At 38.5% G+C, this 17,684-nt stretch overlaps 2 protein-coding genes across 2 annotated transcripts; both read right to left on the bottom strand.

The window, feature by feature from the left end:
* Positions 1-1,207: 1,207 nt before the first annotated feature.
* On the bottom strand, positions 1,208-5,320 carry LOC147855738 (phospholipase D alpha 1-like). Its single transcript, XM_087330492.1, has 3 exons — positions 5,118-5,320; positions 2,637-4,500; positions 1,208-2,038 (listed from the first exon to the last, which is right to left on the bottom strand). Exons 1-3 carry the CDS (start codon positions 5,211-5,213, stop codon positions 1,605-1,607), a joined length of 2,394 nt encoding a protein of 797 aa, XP_087186618.1. The 5' UTR covers positions 5,214-5,320; the 3' UTR covers positions 1,208-1,604.
* Positions 5,321-8,465: 3,145 nt separating this feature from the next.
* On the bottom strand, positions 8,466-9,561 carry LOC147855737 (uncharacterized). Its single transcript, XM_087330104.1, has 3 exons — positions 9,162-9,561; positions 8,827-8,972; positions 8,466-8,573 (listed from the first exon to the last, which is right to left on the bottom strand). Exons 1-3 carry the CDS (start codon positions 9,559-9,561, stop codon positions 8,466-8,468), a joined length of 654 nt encoding a protein of 217 aa, XP_087186230.1.
* Between the last annotated feature and the right edge of the window lie 8,123 nt (positions 9,562-17,684).

The raw sequence follows: 17,684 nt of genomic DNA, 5'->3' as shown, positions 1-17,684 counted from the left end.
ACATGCCTGAAAAGATCAAGCTCTTTTGGTGGCAGATTGGTCATAATGTGGTGCCCGTTGGCGAATGGCTAGATAAACACGGCGGCCCGTTAGGCTGCCCACTGTGCTCACGACCTATTGAGACTCTGAGACATTGTCTGTGGGATTGCCCTCAAGCTCAAAAGATCTAGGATAGAGTAACTCGCCTCCTTGCGGCATGTGAAGTTGAAGGAATAGCCTCGTGGAGCGCTGCCGCATGGATTGGTCACTCAGTCGAAGGGTGAACAGACACCGTCAATGCAGATAGTTGGTGCTATGTATGCACGAGAGGCAAAATCGTCAAGATCCGTTTCGAAAGAGGCTTGCAGCCCGCATCCCCTAGGTTTCCAGAAATCTAGATGTTGATTGTAGGTTTCACCTTGTGGTATATATGGAAAGCGCGTTGCCTCAAGGTTTTCCAAGGTACGGTACGGCCCCCGAAGGAAGTGATCATGGACATATGGTTCGCGATTATCAGCTGCCTACGAGGGCAACTGGAAGAGATTTGCAACCACTCCAACGACGTGATCTCTGCCCAGTTGCGCTTTTGGCAGAAATGGAGGAACACACCTATGGTGATGCAAGGTGAGAGTGGCCCGAGGTGGAATTACCAACCCCCACGCTGGTTGTTTCCTACTCACCTGCCACCCTCTCTTCGTTGTAGGCCCCAAGAGCCGACTCGTACTAGGCAACATTGAAGGGCATCGCCTTAGATATAGGTAGCTTCTTACATTAACTTAGGCCGCAAGGCATTGTAAGTAGGCTCATCTTCTTTTACTTGATCGGAGGAAGACTCCCCAATGTGTATAAGTCTACTTGTAAACTCTCTATGTAATAATCTTTCCTAACTAATGGGAAAGTAGCTTCATTTTAGAAAAAGAAGAAGAAGAAGAAATCTGATATAAAATTATAATAAGTTTCACTTTTTTACTGAAAGCGTTACATTTGATGCTTCTTATGATACTCAACAAAATTGGGGTTTTCTTGAAATTTAATGATTCCACAAGAAAGAAAACTTTTCAGAAGACTATTGGGACTTAATTTCACAAACAAACAGCTAATTCTAGCATTTCCAAACCAATTTTGAACTTGTTTCATTCAAGTTAGAGGGGCCTTTTTTTGTTCTTTCGCCAATGCCAAAGAATCTGAAGGAAGCTTTGCATCTGAAGGAAGCTTCCTTCAAGTTGAATTCATGGCATCTGAAGGAAGCTTTGCATTGTAATATTCATGGCTATCATACATGAGTATTGTCAATGAAGGTTCACAACCTATCATGTCTTTGTTGTTCTAGAAACACACAAAAACCCACACCATTTTATTCTTAAACCTTCACCCCCAAATGTCGTACACAAATTTCTCCAACCAAGGTTTCTCAAAAGAATAGAAACTCTATGAGTTCAAAGTAGAAAAAAAATAACAACCAATACGGTCAATATGGATTCTCAAATCCGATGGATTTGCTTCTATAAAATTGTTAAGTATATATTGTGATAAACACACACACACAATCTAATATACTTGTTTCTTCACATATCATTTTACTGTTGAATTTTCATTCCAATTAGATGAATTGCTAGGTAAAAATCCTAGGTAGTTAGTATGGAGAGAATTGGCCCTTCTTTCCCGAGAATCAGACCCTTTGTGTCAGGAAAGTAGGGATGCCCCGGAAGTGTAATGACCTCTCCATTTTCGGTAATTGCGACAGGATATGTCAACAAATGACCGGGTAGATCCACGACCTCAGACCCGGCAAAAAGATCCCACAAATCATTCGACACTTTGCAGACATATCTAACACACTTCAAACTCCATGGCTCCAAGAAGCAATTGTCGAGCAGCCCGAGATGTTCATACCACAAGCTTAGTCTAAATCCATGGATTTGTCCTCGGGGAGATGTACCTCTTGTTTTCCATGTATGCGAATGTTGGTAAGCTCCCATGGCCAACTCGGTGTCTCGGCCTCCGTCCATTGACCGTTGGTTTATGTTGGCCGACCCAACTATGATGTATTCATCATCCACTAAAGCACAAAACAGCCGAGAGATTATTCAGGATTAGCACTCAAAATCGCGCATACTTAACCTAATATAAACATGATCAATCTAATCCAAAAAACATGTAGAAAACCCATTGTCCCACTCTTCACCGCCCAAAGCTTTTAAGTTCATTGACAGATTTTCAAAAAAACGCACTTCATTTATGGAGTACAATGAAATTTGAAAAGCACCCATGGAGCTTTTGGAAGAATCAAACTATATAACCTTACCTCAGTTATCACAGCATATGTGAATGAATATAGATCATGGAAAGACTAAATCTCTTAAATAAAAACCCAATAGATAATGAGATGATAGATCCCAATGTCGTTCTATCACCATGACATACAACTAGTTTTGTATACCGACAAAACCCTAGGTTCGTGGTCAGCATATAGCTCTAGGACTACGTTTAGACCATAACCATCTAGCTCTAGACCTAGTTTTGCCCGGCCAAATGCAGCCCAATAGCTTAGGCATGCTCTAAACTTACATTAACCCTTCTAAAAATGTGGTTATGTTTATGGCATATACTCACAACACAAATATAACAAACAAAACAAAGAGAAATAAGTCCCTCACCTATCATCATCTTGGAATGCACATAGATCATGAAGCGACGAGTCTCTTGTGCAAGCCGATAGTGAAGTGACAACTCTTGTTTCTTTGTGCGTGGTGTCTCTTCAGGATGCCTTGTTTCTCGGTTCCCGAGACAAAAGAAGCAAAGATAGTCGGTCGGCAATTCATCCCGGCCCGAGCGTCTCAATGCGAACACGATTTTCTTATACATCATTTCCATGGTTCTCCTTTGCCACTCAAGGATTGCTTGCACCGTGACCGATTCTGGTATTCCCTCGGGCCACATTGGGATGACAATATAAGCAACAAACCGCTCTCCGGCCTCGATTTTGCTCACAATCTTCAGGGTGATCTCCATCGGGATGAGATTGAGGCATCCCACATTTTGGCCACTCTCCCAAGCATAGCAACTTCCGAGGAAATATTGATTCTCAATGTATATGAAGCGATCGGCCGATCGTATGGCTCGAATGTAGGCATCTTGGATGCTCCGCTCAGTGATGTTGTTTTTGCCACTAACAAGGCCCATATCAGCCGCTTCTTCATGATTATCCGGAAAGCCGAAAGCTGCACCACCATCGATTGATCGGAAAAGTTGGGCATTCCATGCTTCTGGGCTTGTGTGATCATGGTTTAGCTCATCGGCCATGGCATGGGCAGGGAGTAGGCATGGATTATTTCCGAGATCAGCTAGCACATTCACCCACCCTTGCTTCTTCCATCTTTGTTCAAAGTTGGAAACCACATCCCAAGCTATGGGGCCCTGTAGCTGGCAATGGATGTCATGCCAAGGTTGTCTGGGGCCACCACTCGCGATCGAGGAGTTAATGAAGCAACTTTGGTAGAAATCACACGAATGCTCGGCATTAAGCGTCCGGAAAAGAGAGTGTCTTTGATCATCAAATCGGCCATTGCATAGATCGATCCCACCCATGAAGCTAACCACTTTCCGAGCCACTGATGGTGGAGCACATGCAACATCAAGAGATACAAGCTTCTGATGATGGGAGAACATGGTCGCGATTTGCAGAACTTGAACAGCACTCAGAGAATCATCAGGTATCCGTGGACACAACAAACATTTCACCTTAGAATTTCGGAAGAACGCAATGGTGTCTTCGTCATGTGTGTCCATCACTCCCTGGGGTCGAATAAACTCAATGGAGGACCTATCATCCCAAACCAGTATTGCAACTGCCACTCCTTCTTCGGCCTTCCTCTTTAATAGCTCTCCGAGAGTCTCCGACACTGTGGTCCCATCCCGTCGGAGAGAGGTCTCGGTATAGATAGACCATCCGGCAATATAAATGAAAATATTTGCATTCGAGATCGCATCGGAGATATCCTCCCAGCACCGCGATCCCTTATAAAGCTGCCCATCGGACAGATATATGTTGGGCAGAAAGCCGTGTTGCATATCGGCATCTTGATATAGCTTCACATGGCAAGCTTGTCGTGGTGGGAAGAAGGCATGCCGCAATGTCCACCCATTTTCTTCATCTTTTTGTACACCCAGGAATTGCAAGCTTACTCTCACTTTGCCTACAACCTCAGGGTTAGCTTTACTATTATTGGAATACAGATCATATGCATCCTCCACCTGATCTCCGGAGAGCAAATTCTTCACCGGGATTCTAGCACGACCAATGACATGCGAACCGATCATATCGTCATCCTTGATGGATATAACAATCTCAGATGCATAATGTGCACAATAGATCTGGAAACTCTCCCTCCACACTGGGTTCACTGGTTCCAGTGAGACCATGTGAGTGCGTCCGACACGGGCCGCCCCCAAGTCCACTGTGGCATAGAGCATGTTGGGTCCTCTGATGAGATGCACAACTTTCTCCACAATCCCAGTAACCTGAGAATGTAAAATGCAACTCATTGATAAAGTGCAGAGGAGGGAAACAAAACTGTTTTATCTCACATTAAGGAAGCAGGGTGGGTAAGCTTAATCTTTCTAAATCAAACCATCAATGGTTGCTACGACAAAGTTCTCTCCACAATCTTAGAGAATGGAGCTTTTTTAATCACCCCATACACTCAATCAAATGTTGATTATTATTACCATTATCCAATTCACCCCAATGCCATTAAGGAGTGACAAACGATAATCTCAAACCAATATCATTTTACTACATTAGAAATATACAAAATCCATTAAAGAGAGTCCAAAAAAGCTTAGCATAGACCTTTATATAACATCAAGATCCACATTGTATATAGATCAAATCTAGAATATATACATTGTCAAATAAACAAGACTCATTTGCAATACCATTAACGATTTAATCCAAATACTCCTCAGCTAAATGTAACTTTAATACCACATTGAAACAGAGTTTATCCATTGATTGACTCCAAAAAGCTTGGAAATATGGATCTTTTCATCACTAAAGAACCAAAATATATGGAAAAGATAAAGATCCATGTAGAAAACAAGCCAAGTCAAGGATAAAGTAGAAAAAAAAAACTTACAGCACCAAGAAGATGATGAAAGGGTTGTTCATGAACCAGATTCTCTGCTCCAAAAATGGTGCAATGGAGCATACCATGGAGAAGAGGAACATCCATGGCCCTTCTCCTTTCTCACAAGGTGGAGGAAAAGGATGAGGAAAGAACCAGAGATCTCCACAATTACTTCTTATTTCAAGTTCATTCTTCTTCTTCTTCTTCTTCTTCTTCTTCTTTCTTCTTCTGAAAACAGAGTCCTTAGCACTTCTTTCAATTTCCATTTTCTCCTGTTCCATAAGACCATGATCTCGGCTGAGTTGTATTCCCCTCATATAAAATTGGGTTTTGGGTCCACTCTCTCGCATTTTCCAGCCCCCAAAACCCCAAAGTCTATGCAAAATATATACAAACAGAAAAAAATATCTGTTTTCCGAAGAAGAAAGAAGTGAATACAAAACTGTACACAATGTCAATGCAAAATGTATAGAAGTGAATACATAACTGTACACAATGTCAATGCAAAATGTATAGAAGTGAATATGTATGTATAGCTTACACGTTCATTATTAGGCTTAAAGTGGTGGAGAGTTTGAATATCCGAGAGTGAGATGCGGATTAGGGACTACATATTCCATTCTCTTTTTCGAAGAAAGAAAGGGAATAAAAGCACAATTAATACTGAAATTAAGCACCTCTTTTTATCGGCTTAATTTCGGTCGCCCACTTTAAGTTCATGCACTACATGCATGTCTTGTACCCTCCAATGCATCATATGCATGGGGGCACCTATTTAAATGGTGAAAGAGAAGATCAAAGGGGGAGATATGTATGAGATATCAATCAAATTATGTATTACATAAGAGATACCATAAAAATAGATAAAGAAGGGAAGAAGTTTAAGATAAAGGTGGAGCTCTAGCTTGGCGGTCGTGGTGGTCAACTCTCAACAAGAGGGAGGCGGTTTGAGCCTTATCTTCATCAAAATATTGAAGTGAAGATTTGTAGTGGTCTACGATCAAGAAAGAAAAGAGCGATTACCTTGCAAGACAAAGTTCGGAGGTTCAATGACGTGCACAATCACTTTGTAACTCTTTCATGAAAATGATTATAAATTTCATACACTTTCTCATATATTATTTTATATCTTATCTTGTCCTATCGTATATTCCTTAAAAATCATATTTTGTCATATCTTATTGATCTCTATTCACTCCATCTCTACTCTTTCGTCTCTTCCGTCCATAATCCCCTTCCTCACTTTCACGTTATCCTTTGTTTGCCCAACGCTACACTTCTTGGCGAGCCACGTCACGACATCGTTCTCATTTGTGCTCTAATCGTATAATTGTTTTGTAAAAATCACCGAAATAGTGGTACTCTAGCTCTAATCGTTGTAAACTCTAATTTGTAAAGAGATTCCTTGTATATTTTTGCCCGCATTTTTGTCTTAATCTCGTGCGCATTCCGTTAATTGCATGTTTTGAACATAATCGCTTGTTAATCATCATTCGAGTCGTCACTCTCTTCGTGTAAGAAGACCCTTCGAGTCTGGGCTCCTCTCGACTCTGCACTTCGTTCGATTCTGAGGATCCTTCTAGTCTAGGACCTATCCTCTACACCTTGTGAGCCCTTGTGACCTCCCTAATCCAAGACCCCCGTGGACCCGCTCGAGTAGCACATGCACAAGCGTTTTATTTATTTATTAAAGGATTTTCTTAAATAGTATTAAGAAAAAACGCCCGAAGGCTACAACTTGAACCTAGCTGCCCAAGAGGTTACAACTTTTCTTATACAATGATGTAAAATAATCCTAGGACCAAATATCGAAGTTTCTTATACTATTCAAGAAAGAGCTCATGGAAGTCGATATTGCCATTGAGGCTCTTGGGTTGACATTGTAAACAGGGGCAACTTTTTCCATAAGTGAAGAAGCTTTTTCCTTCTCTTGTTCACATTATCTAGGGAGCCCTGCATATTATCATACTAGCCACGGACTACTGCCAACAAGTTCTCCCATATCTCAAGCAACACATCTGAGAGATGAATGTCTACTGCATCATAAAGTTGGTTACATCGATATTTCCATAATGCCCATAACGTTATTGTGATCACTATTTTCCAAAACTTGATAGATCACACCTGCTTTCGAGGTTGCTGAAAGGGACTAACTAATATCAATCTTCTATTATGTACTGGCATTGCCCCATGAACATCGTTTGCTCATACAACATCAAGTTGGAATGTAATACTCCCCACATCATTGATCCCCATGAGAATAGGCAACATATACTGATTGTTAGGAATAAAGAGAGGAATTTCTTCCATACTTGTTGAGCAAAGGGACAAGACCATAGGACATGCTTGGTAGTCTCCTGAGGTTCATGGCAAAAGCCACATTGCCACAAATTGGGTGCTACATTCCCTTTCAATGAATGTCCAACTAGTAGTGCCATATGCACTAATAGCCATCGAAAGAGAATAAATTTAGTTGGCCCCTTGAATGACCAAATCCATTTCCAGTAGGTTCTCAAATGCAAAGTTGAGACACCCCAGTTGGTCCAATGTTTCTGAGCTACTGGTATCTACATTCCGAGAGAGTAGTAATGACCTTCCAAGTTTTATTGAGTATTGAAAGAAGGGGACCTTTACGATCTTTTCCCCCAAGGAGTGTGACCAAACCCAACCCCCCGGATCCCATGTTGATCTTTTGCGTATAACCATAGGATATCACACATATGAGCAATTGAAGGATAAGGATCAAGGATCCATTTCTTTCCAGTTTTAGCAACCACTCTGACTGGTGCACTTCACAAGTCTTGTAGATAACTGCAATCAAAGGTATAAGATTGCAATCTATTGTTGTCTAGGACCTCAAAATAAGAAACACACCCATTAGGTGAAACGCCCTTAACAGCCATCAATGTATCATTTGTGAAGCATCCAAACCATAGATGTTCTTGCATGGGTTGGAGGGTTGTAAAAAACAAAGAATATGTTGTTGATAAGGTTGTAATCATTATCTTGGCACCATGAACTGATTGTAGATGTGCAAGACGATCTTCTTGTGACATTTGCTGAAATTGAGTCCAAGTTCTTACAAATGGTTCGCAGGTCCAATACTTTTCTTGCATTATCTCGAAATAGAGAATTGGCAAGCATAGGTTGATTAAGTAATGCATCTCATGTAGAAGGTTTGTCCTTAAGCAAAAAAGATTTAATCGCATCCCATGCTCTTATGATTCCTAACAAAAAAACTATTGGATGCAAGATTCCGCCTTGGCGTTTTCATATCATTCAAGAACAACCACTTTAGAGAAGGTGGCCATGGTCCTCTTGCCTTAGGAGTTAACTACATTAACTGATTTAAAACATTCATTTCCAAGCATCTGATCCTAAAATCAATCCTTTGATCACAAACTTAATCAAGAGACTCTTGACTGCATCAAAGGGTGAACATGCTCCTCCAGTCTTAGGAGTTAACTGCATTAACTGATTTAAAAACATTCATTTCCAAGCTTCTAATCCTGGCAACAATCCTCTGATCACAAACTTAGTCAAGAGAGCTCTTGACTGCATCAAAGAACCTATCAAACCCAACCCTCCATTGATTTTAGGCTGAATCAACACATTCCAAGCAACTTTGGCTATTGTAGGAGAGCCATGTTCCCCCCCAAAGGAAATTATGAATCAAGCTTTGCACTTTTGTTATTGTTGATCTAGAAAATAGCCACACAGATGCTATAAACCACATTGATGCCAATAATATTGTGTTTGCTACTAAAACTGGACTTGCAAAAGACAATTGTTGGGCATCCCAATACAATAATTTACGTTTTATTGATAATAGTAACGGAGATAGCATTGCTTCTAGCCTTAAATCTATTCCAACCATACATCCCAAATATCGAATTGGCTCACCACGATGAAGCCATCAGAAAGCAGGACCTAGATACCACGCATGGTGAGTTTCTACACCCACCCAAAGGCTGACTGACTTATTCCAATTAAGTGATGCACCTGTAGCATCTGAGAAAACCTGCAAAGCATTTTGTACTCAGCCGAGATTACCAATCTCCCTATAAACATAGAGGGTTGTATCATCTGCAAACTCAACATCCACTACAATGGATTGTGTAATAGGTAATATTATGTCTTTGGTACCAACAGTTGACAATCTTAGGTAGGAGGACAAAGCTTCCCCAAACAAGATAAAAAGAAATGGGGCATGAGGGCATCCTTTCCTAACAGACTTGGAGATAGGAAATAGTGTCTCGTATTCTCCAGCGAACAAAATTGAACTAGAAGCATGCCTGTAAAGGGCTGAAACACCTTTTATCCATGCGGCAGGAAGACCTAATATTGACATCACTGACTCAAGAAAGTCCCAATCCACTTTATCATATGCCTTTTCAAAGTCAAGCAATAATATTGCAAGTTGTTGTTTATGTTGCTGAGCTAATGCAACCATTTCCCAGAAAAAAAGATATTATCAAAAATACTTCTATCTTGTAGAAAACCAAATTATGTGTTATGAATAATATACAACAATACAACTCATAGTCTAACAGCAATAGTTTTTGCCACAATCTTATACACAACATTAAGCAATGTTATTGACCGCCACTTGGAGACTTCATCACACTAAGCACCCGACTTAGGAATTATATATATGATTCCTTCTGTCCATTCCTTCACATGCACAAGTGTTTTCGCGACAACGAATGTCAAATGTCATTCAACGAGTGAGGTGAGCATCAGATAATAGAATGTCGAAAAGAAAGGAAATGATAAGCAAGAACAATGAAGAGGAAGATTAATATGAGATTAAATAGAAACTAATACACCCAATAACTAGTGTTGAACTTCTTCATGACAACTAGGGTTGGAGCCTCCTTTATATATATACAACCATGTATGCAAAAGTGGGCCATGATTGTATGCTACATTGTGGCTCTATATGCAAAAGGCTATTCTTCCCACAAGGATGATACCTCATTTTCGCATCAATCCACAAGTTCCTCGAGATAACTCAATGAATTGCATTGTGTTGGGAGACAGGTCCCTCCAGATGGGAAGGGAGAAGAACAGTGCCGATGAACAAACTCGGCCGAGGCCGAAACCGGATGACGAGTACCCGGCTACGGAGAGCCAGATGGTGCAGACCCGATGAAGACCGGATGAGGAGTACCCGGCTACGGAGAGCCGGATGGTGTAGACTCAATGAAGACCGGATGAGGAGTACCCGGCTACGAAGAGCCGGATGGTACAGACCCGGTGAGAACCGGATGAGGAGTACCCGGCTACGGAGAGCCGGATGGTGCAGACCCGGTGAGAACCGGATGAGGAGTACCTGGCTACGGAGAGCCGGATGGTGCAGACCCGGTGAGAACCGGATGAGGAGTACCCGGCTACGGAGAGCCGAATGGTGCAGACCCGGTGAGAAGTGCTCACCGAATGAAGAGACATATTCGTAAATATGTTTCTGAGAGTCCATCATGGCTATATTTGTAAATAGCCGAAAAGTCATATTAGTATAAATATGACTTAGGGCAAACTTTTAGTTGTTGTTGTCATTTCTTGTTGGTGTAAGAAGAGAGTGTGTGTAACAGTGTACAGAGAGTGAGAGAGAGAGGAAGAGGTCGTTGCCTCTGTTGTAACCGCCGCTTGTGGCGAAGATCGTGAGCACGAGGTCGTTGCCTCCGTGAACTCACTATTGTACATTCTAACATAGTGATAGTTTGCAGCCTGTGGGCTGTCGTGGTTTTTCCCTTAGTTTGGGTTTTCCACGTAAACATCCTGTGTACTCCTCTCTTCTTCGTGTTGTGCATTTATCTCCCGTTTTCTGTGTATGATTCTAAGCTCGGTTGTGGCCAAGCGTTGCGTATATGTAACGTGCAGTTCCCGTCACATTGTACATAGCTCATCCGGGAAATATATGTGGTGCATTCAAAACAATTGCAACACAACATGTTAATTGACCTCCTCTCATAATATCACTTATTGGGTCACATCAGGCACTATTATATTAAGACATTGATTGATCAAGTAGACCATCATAACTACCACATCCATCCAATATAAATATGGCATGTTCTTCTCTTTGATCATTGCATCGGCCACTTCCATTATACGCCAATTCTTTTACTCCACTACTTCTATTTTGTTGTGGCTTATACCAACACATAATTTATCGAAGTACTCCCACAGTTGGAGAAATGTCCTAAGTAAATTCATTAAAGAATTATTCTCCACTACTATCCAACTACAAACATCGTATCGTTAGTCTAGTTTCTTTAGAATTTTGACTTTGTAGAAGTGAGTAAATACTTTTCCATTTATAGGCATTGGATAGACCCACGTGTGTTGAGAGCAATTGTTGATCATAAGGTGAAATACTAAATATATTCACCAAATTTTGTTCTTTTGCGCACACATCAAGAGAAAGAGAGAGATATTGATTAGCATCCATAAAGAGACCATATATTGACCCATGAGACCTAAGTGCACAAGTTTTCTTGATTTGTGTCCCCTTCTAAACAAGGGATGTTCATCCTTCAAAGCACAAAGTTTCTAAATGGGCTCCCAACTAGGACATTGCATAGGTGTTACAATAGATCGGGCAATAGCAAATTGTTGTGCACATACGCTCCATCCTCATCAACCACAATCCAATCACCCTTGTCATTGACAAATAAAGGCCATTATCTCTACCATTGCAAATGTATACCTCACTTCGAATACCTCTACATTCTGGATCAACATATGCTAGAGATCTTTCAAAGACAAAAAGTATGATATATCTTACTTGAGAATCTTATATGTATAGATGGCAATATTCTTTAGTCATGTCTCAATTCTATTTTTGTTTACTTTTTTACTTGGCTATGTTTACTTTTGTTTGTTGTTCTCAAAGATGAGATAACATTTTAGGAAGTAACCTCTTGTTTGGTCTTATAGGACATTTTGGCCTCTTAATGTATTCTTTCTTTTTGAAGTTGTGTATTCTTTCTTTCTTTCTGAAGTTGCTTGAGTTCTAGCAAGCATTGCATCCTTTCAAGAGCTCCATTGCTTAGTCTTCCACCTTAAATACGTGGGAGTTTTGTTTTTGTATTCGTATTGTATTCTTTTACCATGGCAAATACATCTACCAATGTTGGGGTGGAATTTAGGAAATTTGAAGGCAATGGATTTGACTTATGGAAGGTTAGAATGGAAAGCACACTTTACTTACAATGACGTGTATTAGAATTAGAATTTTTATCGTCCATAAAGAGGCCAATGTTTTTTTTTTTCCATAAAACATATGCTCCATTGGTATTAATAAAAAGCCCGGAGGCAGTATACATAAAAAGAGGCCAATGTTGACCTATCGGACCAGACTATACATGTGTTCTTGATATGTGTCTCCTTCCTAAGAAGGGGTATTCATACATTGAAGCACAAAGTCTCTATGTGTGAATAAAGCATACACATATTAGCTCAACCTTCTCGATGGTGTCTTAAGTATGGCACTTAGGTTATCCCTCCCTCTTAGTATGTCAACATATCTTGAACGAATTGCACTATATGTCAAGCATGTGAAGAGCAAGTGACATTCATGCTCTACCATGACTTCAAATTCGTTACATTTTGATACCATGATGCAACTTCAATACCTAACTTGTGAGATCGAGTGCAAAGTAGTGTAAGGGCTCTACGAGCATTACTACTTATATTGGTGATGAGATAAGGTTGGATATGATCGATAGGCATTCTTGCTTTATATTGAGACCAACATTCAGGGTTGACATTTGCAATGTAGTATTCTAGCTTTGTCCTCTTAGCATCTTCCCACATCATCCTTAATGATTCCACCAACCTTTCCTCAATCATTACATACTACATATCATTTCCCGAAAACTCTAAAAGATCATCCACACCCCATCTTCTAAAGCATTTCATTATGTCAACAACCCAACCAGATGAGAGAATCTTAGTTTTATGATTCTTTTGTAGCTTACATCCAACATTCCAAGCAAGATGTGGCAATCCATGATTCAACATATTCTTGACTTTTGTAATGTATTTATATACTCTTTGGAGTGCCAATAGTTTTATGGGTCGAACACTTGTTTCCAATAGCATAATCTAGTAAGAGGTAGTGCATTTAACTCCTAATTTCCTCCTTAAAAACATCTTTTGAATTTTGTCAATCTCATTCAATGCACTAAGAGAGATGGTGCCACCCCATACTTCTACTCGATAAAGCAATACTTGAGTTAACATGGCATTGAACAACATTAGTTTTACTTTCCATCCACAAGTATCACTTTGGTTGCATTGGTTCTCCAAAAGGTAATACGATTTCCAACCGGCTTGGAGCCTAGAATCAAAGCATGCACTCCATTTATTTGTGGCGGGTACATCAATACAAGGTATTTAAAGCTTCAAACAAATTGTATATGTTCACCTCTATATGTGAGCATATGTAGAATATTTAGAGGAAAACAAATAAGCTTGTATGTATGATGGAATGCACACCTTACTTAGAAGGATGTGTAGAAGATTTGGAGGAGAACAAATAAGAAATTTGGATGTGTAGCTTGCCATGAGAGCTTTTGTAGTAAGGACAACATGTGTTTAAGGATCTTCTTATTGCTTTGACATAAACATACATTTGGAAAAGAGAATGATATTTTTTAACGTCCATAAAGAGGCCCATATTTACTTATGGGACCTCAATACAAAACATTTCTTGATACGTCTCTCTTTCGTAAGCAAAAATATTCCTACTTCACAGTAGAATGTCTATGTTTGAACAAGGGTTACACATACAAGGTTAGCTTTCTAGGTGGTCTCTTTAGGCATTCGAGCCAACGTGGTATTCTAACCACTAAACTATATCATGATTTATTCACGTTTGCTTTATATAAACATATATTTGAAAACTAACATTCTGAATGTTCAAACATTGGTTTTGTGTATGTACTAATTAACTCAACATGCTTTGTTATGTCAACATCCATCACCTCCAATACCATGATCAAGTTGGTGTTAAAGGTAGTAAATGTTAATAATCAAGATTGCAAACTTGAACACAGAATGTTGATCAGGGATCATCAGAGATGAATGGGTTTGGCTAGTTTTTGCATATTATTCTAACATGGGTTCTACTAGACAAGCCTAACATATTTCAATTTCTATGAAAAAACTTTTGGAAGTTGGCTGGAAGAAAGACAAATACAAAGAAGTTGATGCAATGTTAGGGTATCATGTATCATATTAGAATTTATATTAATCCTTTAAGTTGACATATACGTATTGCGTCATGAATTTTCTCGTGTGTTTGGTGATCAAATTATAGACCATACATTTTGATGGCATGTGCGAGTGCATATTGACATGTACATATTTTAGAGAAACATATATGCACACTCATACATGTATATATATGCATCATCCTATTATCAATTTTTCTCTACACCACATTTATGTGTTAATATAGAATGAAATTGATGTGTTGTTGGTAATCAATCAAGGACACAAAGGTGTTGAGCTCAATGACGAATCTAATTATTGTGTAGCCCAATAAGAACAAGGGATGTCCCAATAATTAAATATTATAGTTGGGTATGGAAGATTTGATGTTTCCCCTCGCTATGTTTTTGTATGGCATTATGATTGTTAAAAATTGCATGTCCTCTCCATATCACAAACATTATGACAACATCAACACAAAAGATTATGCTCTTAAAAGCATATATCACATACAAATCCAATGGTAAATTTAGAAACATTGATTTCTTATTGTTCAAATTTCACTACTATTAAATCAAGTAACATCATTGTGATGAATCACTATCACAACAATAACTTGTACCATCGTATGTTAACATTCTCTTTTCAAACAGCGCATTAAGAAACACTGTTGCAATGTTGACATGCTTGCAAGTCGACTCTCGTAGATGAGTATAATGGCTTACAAACGAATATTGGTTAATATGTCTTTTAGATATTTAATATGCTTATAAGTTAGGTTAACAATATATCAAAATAAGGAAGGCTTAGAAAAAGAGGGCATATGAAATGAAATAAAGACGAAATAAAAGTAAAGCATCCATTATTGATGTATTGGTGGAACATCATGCATTGTGCTATTAAGACAGGAAACCCTCTAGTCGTCACATGAATGTGGACAACACACTTTTTGGCCTTTTGTAATAATTAAAGGAATTCTTGTCATTTCCTTCAAATTCAAACTTGGGTGCTTATTGCCCTTTTTACTTATGATTGATTTCAAGCTTTGTTGAAGCCTTTGTTTTCAGGTTTTCTTGTTTTTTTTTTACTTGAAAAATATTGTTGTTCATGTATGAACATATACTTTCATGATAACATATGTATGTATCCATAACAATCAAGTTTCGTCATTCTAACTTCATTGACATACATTATTATCATGTTGCCAATGGTTTTTTTTTTAAAGATATCCATTCATTATATAAAGAAGTATACATAGAGATGTGATTCTCAAGTGATTGGCAAAAGTAACAACAATCTTGGTGGCTGAAAATGCCAAAAAGGGCTACCATATTTGAAGGACAAGACCGGAGGAATTACACATTTCAATGTTCTTTACCTTGTCAAATAATAATCAAAGGATACACATTCATGGATAAACTTTTGCTGCATTTTATGTGGGGAACTATTACATGTTTTCACATTGATTGATCTTGTATTAACATTGGTTAGATAATATATATATTACATTGCAATCCTTGTCTTCATAATGTTTGTATGTTTGTACTCTTGTGGGTGACTAACAAATGAACTTCAAGGGCATGGTGGATTCATACACAATGAAGGAATTATGGGGGACTTTTGTGTACCAAAAGTCTTTTATATTTAGACACATGATGATATTGCTAAATTTAAAGTTGCCATAACTTGGGCTAATTGTGCTATGTTCATTTTGATTTGTGCAATACCACTAGTTTATCACTTAACCATAAACATGTTTTGCCTCAACTCACATCATTTACACATTGAATATAATTGCCAAGAAATACATTCATATGGCATTTTCTAGTTTCATAAAAGACATTTTTGGGCATCATCAAATCTTTTACCCTCGTAATGATAGAAATATGTTCATCGCTGCTATTTACAATAGATCTATTGGGGTATTTTTGGATCCATAAATGGACATGGGGGCTTTTTGGTGCACCTCTTAATGCTGAAGGAACTGAATGAATGTCTCCTATTGACAAAGACAATTGGTTACATGTTTGTGTATAGATTTGATGTTATGTGGTGGTTTTACATCATTGTAGAAAATCTCACGTCTTTAAGAGAGTATTGAATTGTACAAATACATATGTTTTTTGATTATTATGATTAAATGGCACCCACATAGACAACTCCAATTAATGTGGGCAATAATAGAGTCTATCATTCTTGCGTACATGCTCGAGCTTGTAGGTTAAATTGTAATGCGGTCATAGTTCTTAGGTACAAAAACTCTTTGGCTAGGGCATAAGATGTTTTTGTCCCAAAAATAGCGTTGTATTAATCACAAAGAACTTTAGAGTGTCATTTGTTTTTTTAAACATTGGTAACATTGTTTAGATCACTTATTTAGGGTTGCACAAATGTTATATATGTAGTTTCATGTCATGTAAATCCATGTGTAATGTATGTGCATGCATGCCAATATAGATATACTCATGTCATTGTTATCTAGGGACATAATCATGTGATTCTATGATTTTATTTATATTTTATACGTGATTTGACGTTGTTATGTATGTTTATAAGTGTACATATATTCATGGCAAATGGAACAATCTTTGAGGTTTGATTTCTAAGTGTTTGTATGCAAATACATAACACACACAATGTGCTCTATGTAATTTACATATGTCATATGTGCCATGCATGCGCATAGAGTATACATATACACATATAAAGCTCTATACAAGATGGTTGTTGATCACTTGAGAATTATATATATATATATATATATATATATATATATATATAATATACATACATGTGTGTGCCTATTATACTAATGAACAATTTTCCTTTACAAAAATGCATGTGTATGTGCGTGCACATGTGTGTGGTTTAGCGCATATATTGATTTGATGCATGTTTGCATGTATCTAGATGTCCATACATGCAATTACATTGTATATACATGCCTAATTTTAGGATTGAACATGTGCCCCAAAATGTTGCAAGACATGCAAGATTAGAGCTATTTGGTAATTGGCACAAGTGCCGCACAACAATAGTTTGACATGGGGCAATGCCCTTTATATGGAGGAACATACCCATGGGGTATGTTTTTATCATCCTACAAGTATGTATCATGAACCTATGAATTCAATGTTGGGTAAATTAGGGAATGTGTATGGATAATTGAATGTTGGGGATATGTTGTAGGAGAGACATGTGTTGTTACCATACGGTATGTCGGTACATTGTGCACATAGGATGATGTAGGGACATGATTATGATGTATGTAGGGACATGATTATGATGTAGATGTCAAGTGTATAACGCATATTTGCATACATATTTACATTTTATATCTTCTTTTGTCTTATA

Source organism: Azolla caroliniana, unplaced genomic scaffold, assembly GCF_043228905.1.
Source record: "Azolla caroliniana isolate FFs.n. ecotype wild unplaced genomic scaffold, voAzoCaro1.0.p SCAF_14, whole genome shotgun sequence".
Lineage (NCBI taxonomy): Eukaryota > Viridiplantae > Streptophyta > Polypodiopsida > Salviniales > Salviniaceae > Azolla > Azolla caroliniana.
The sequence above is the reverse complement of the archived record's forward strand: the minus strand, read 5'-3'. Positions and strand labels throughout refer to the sequence as shown.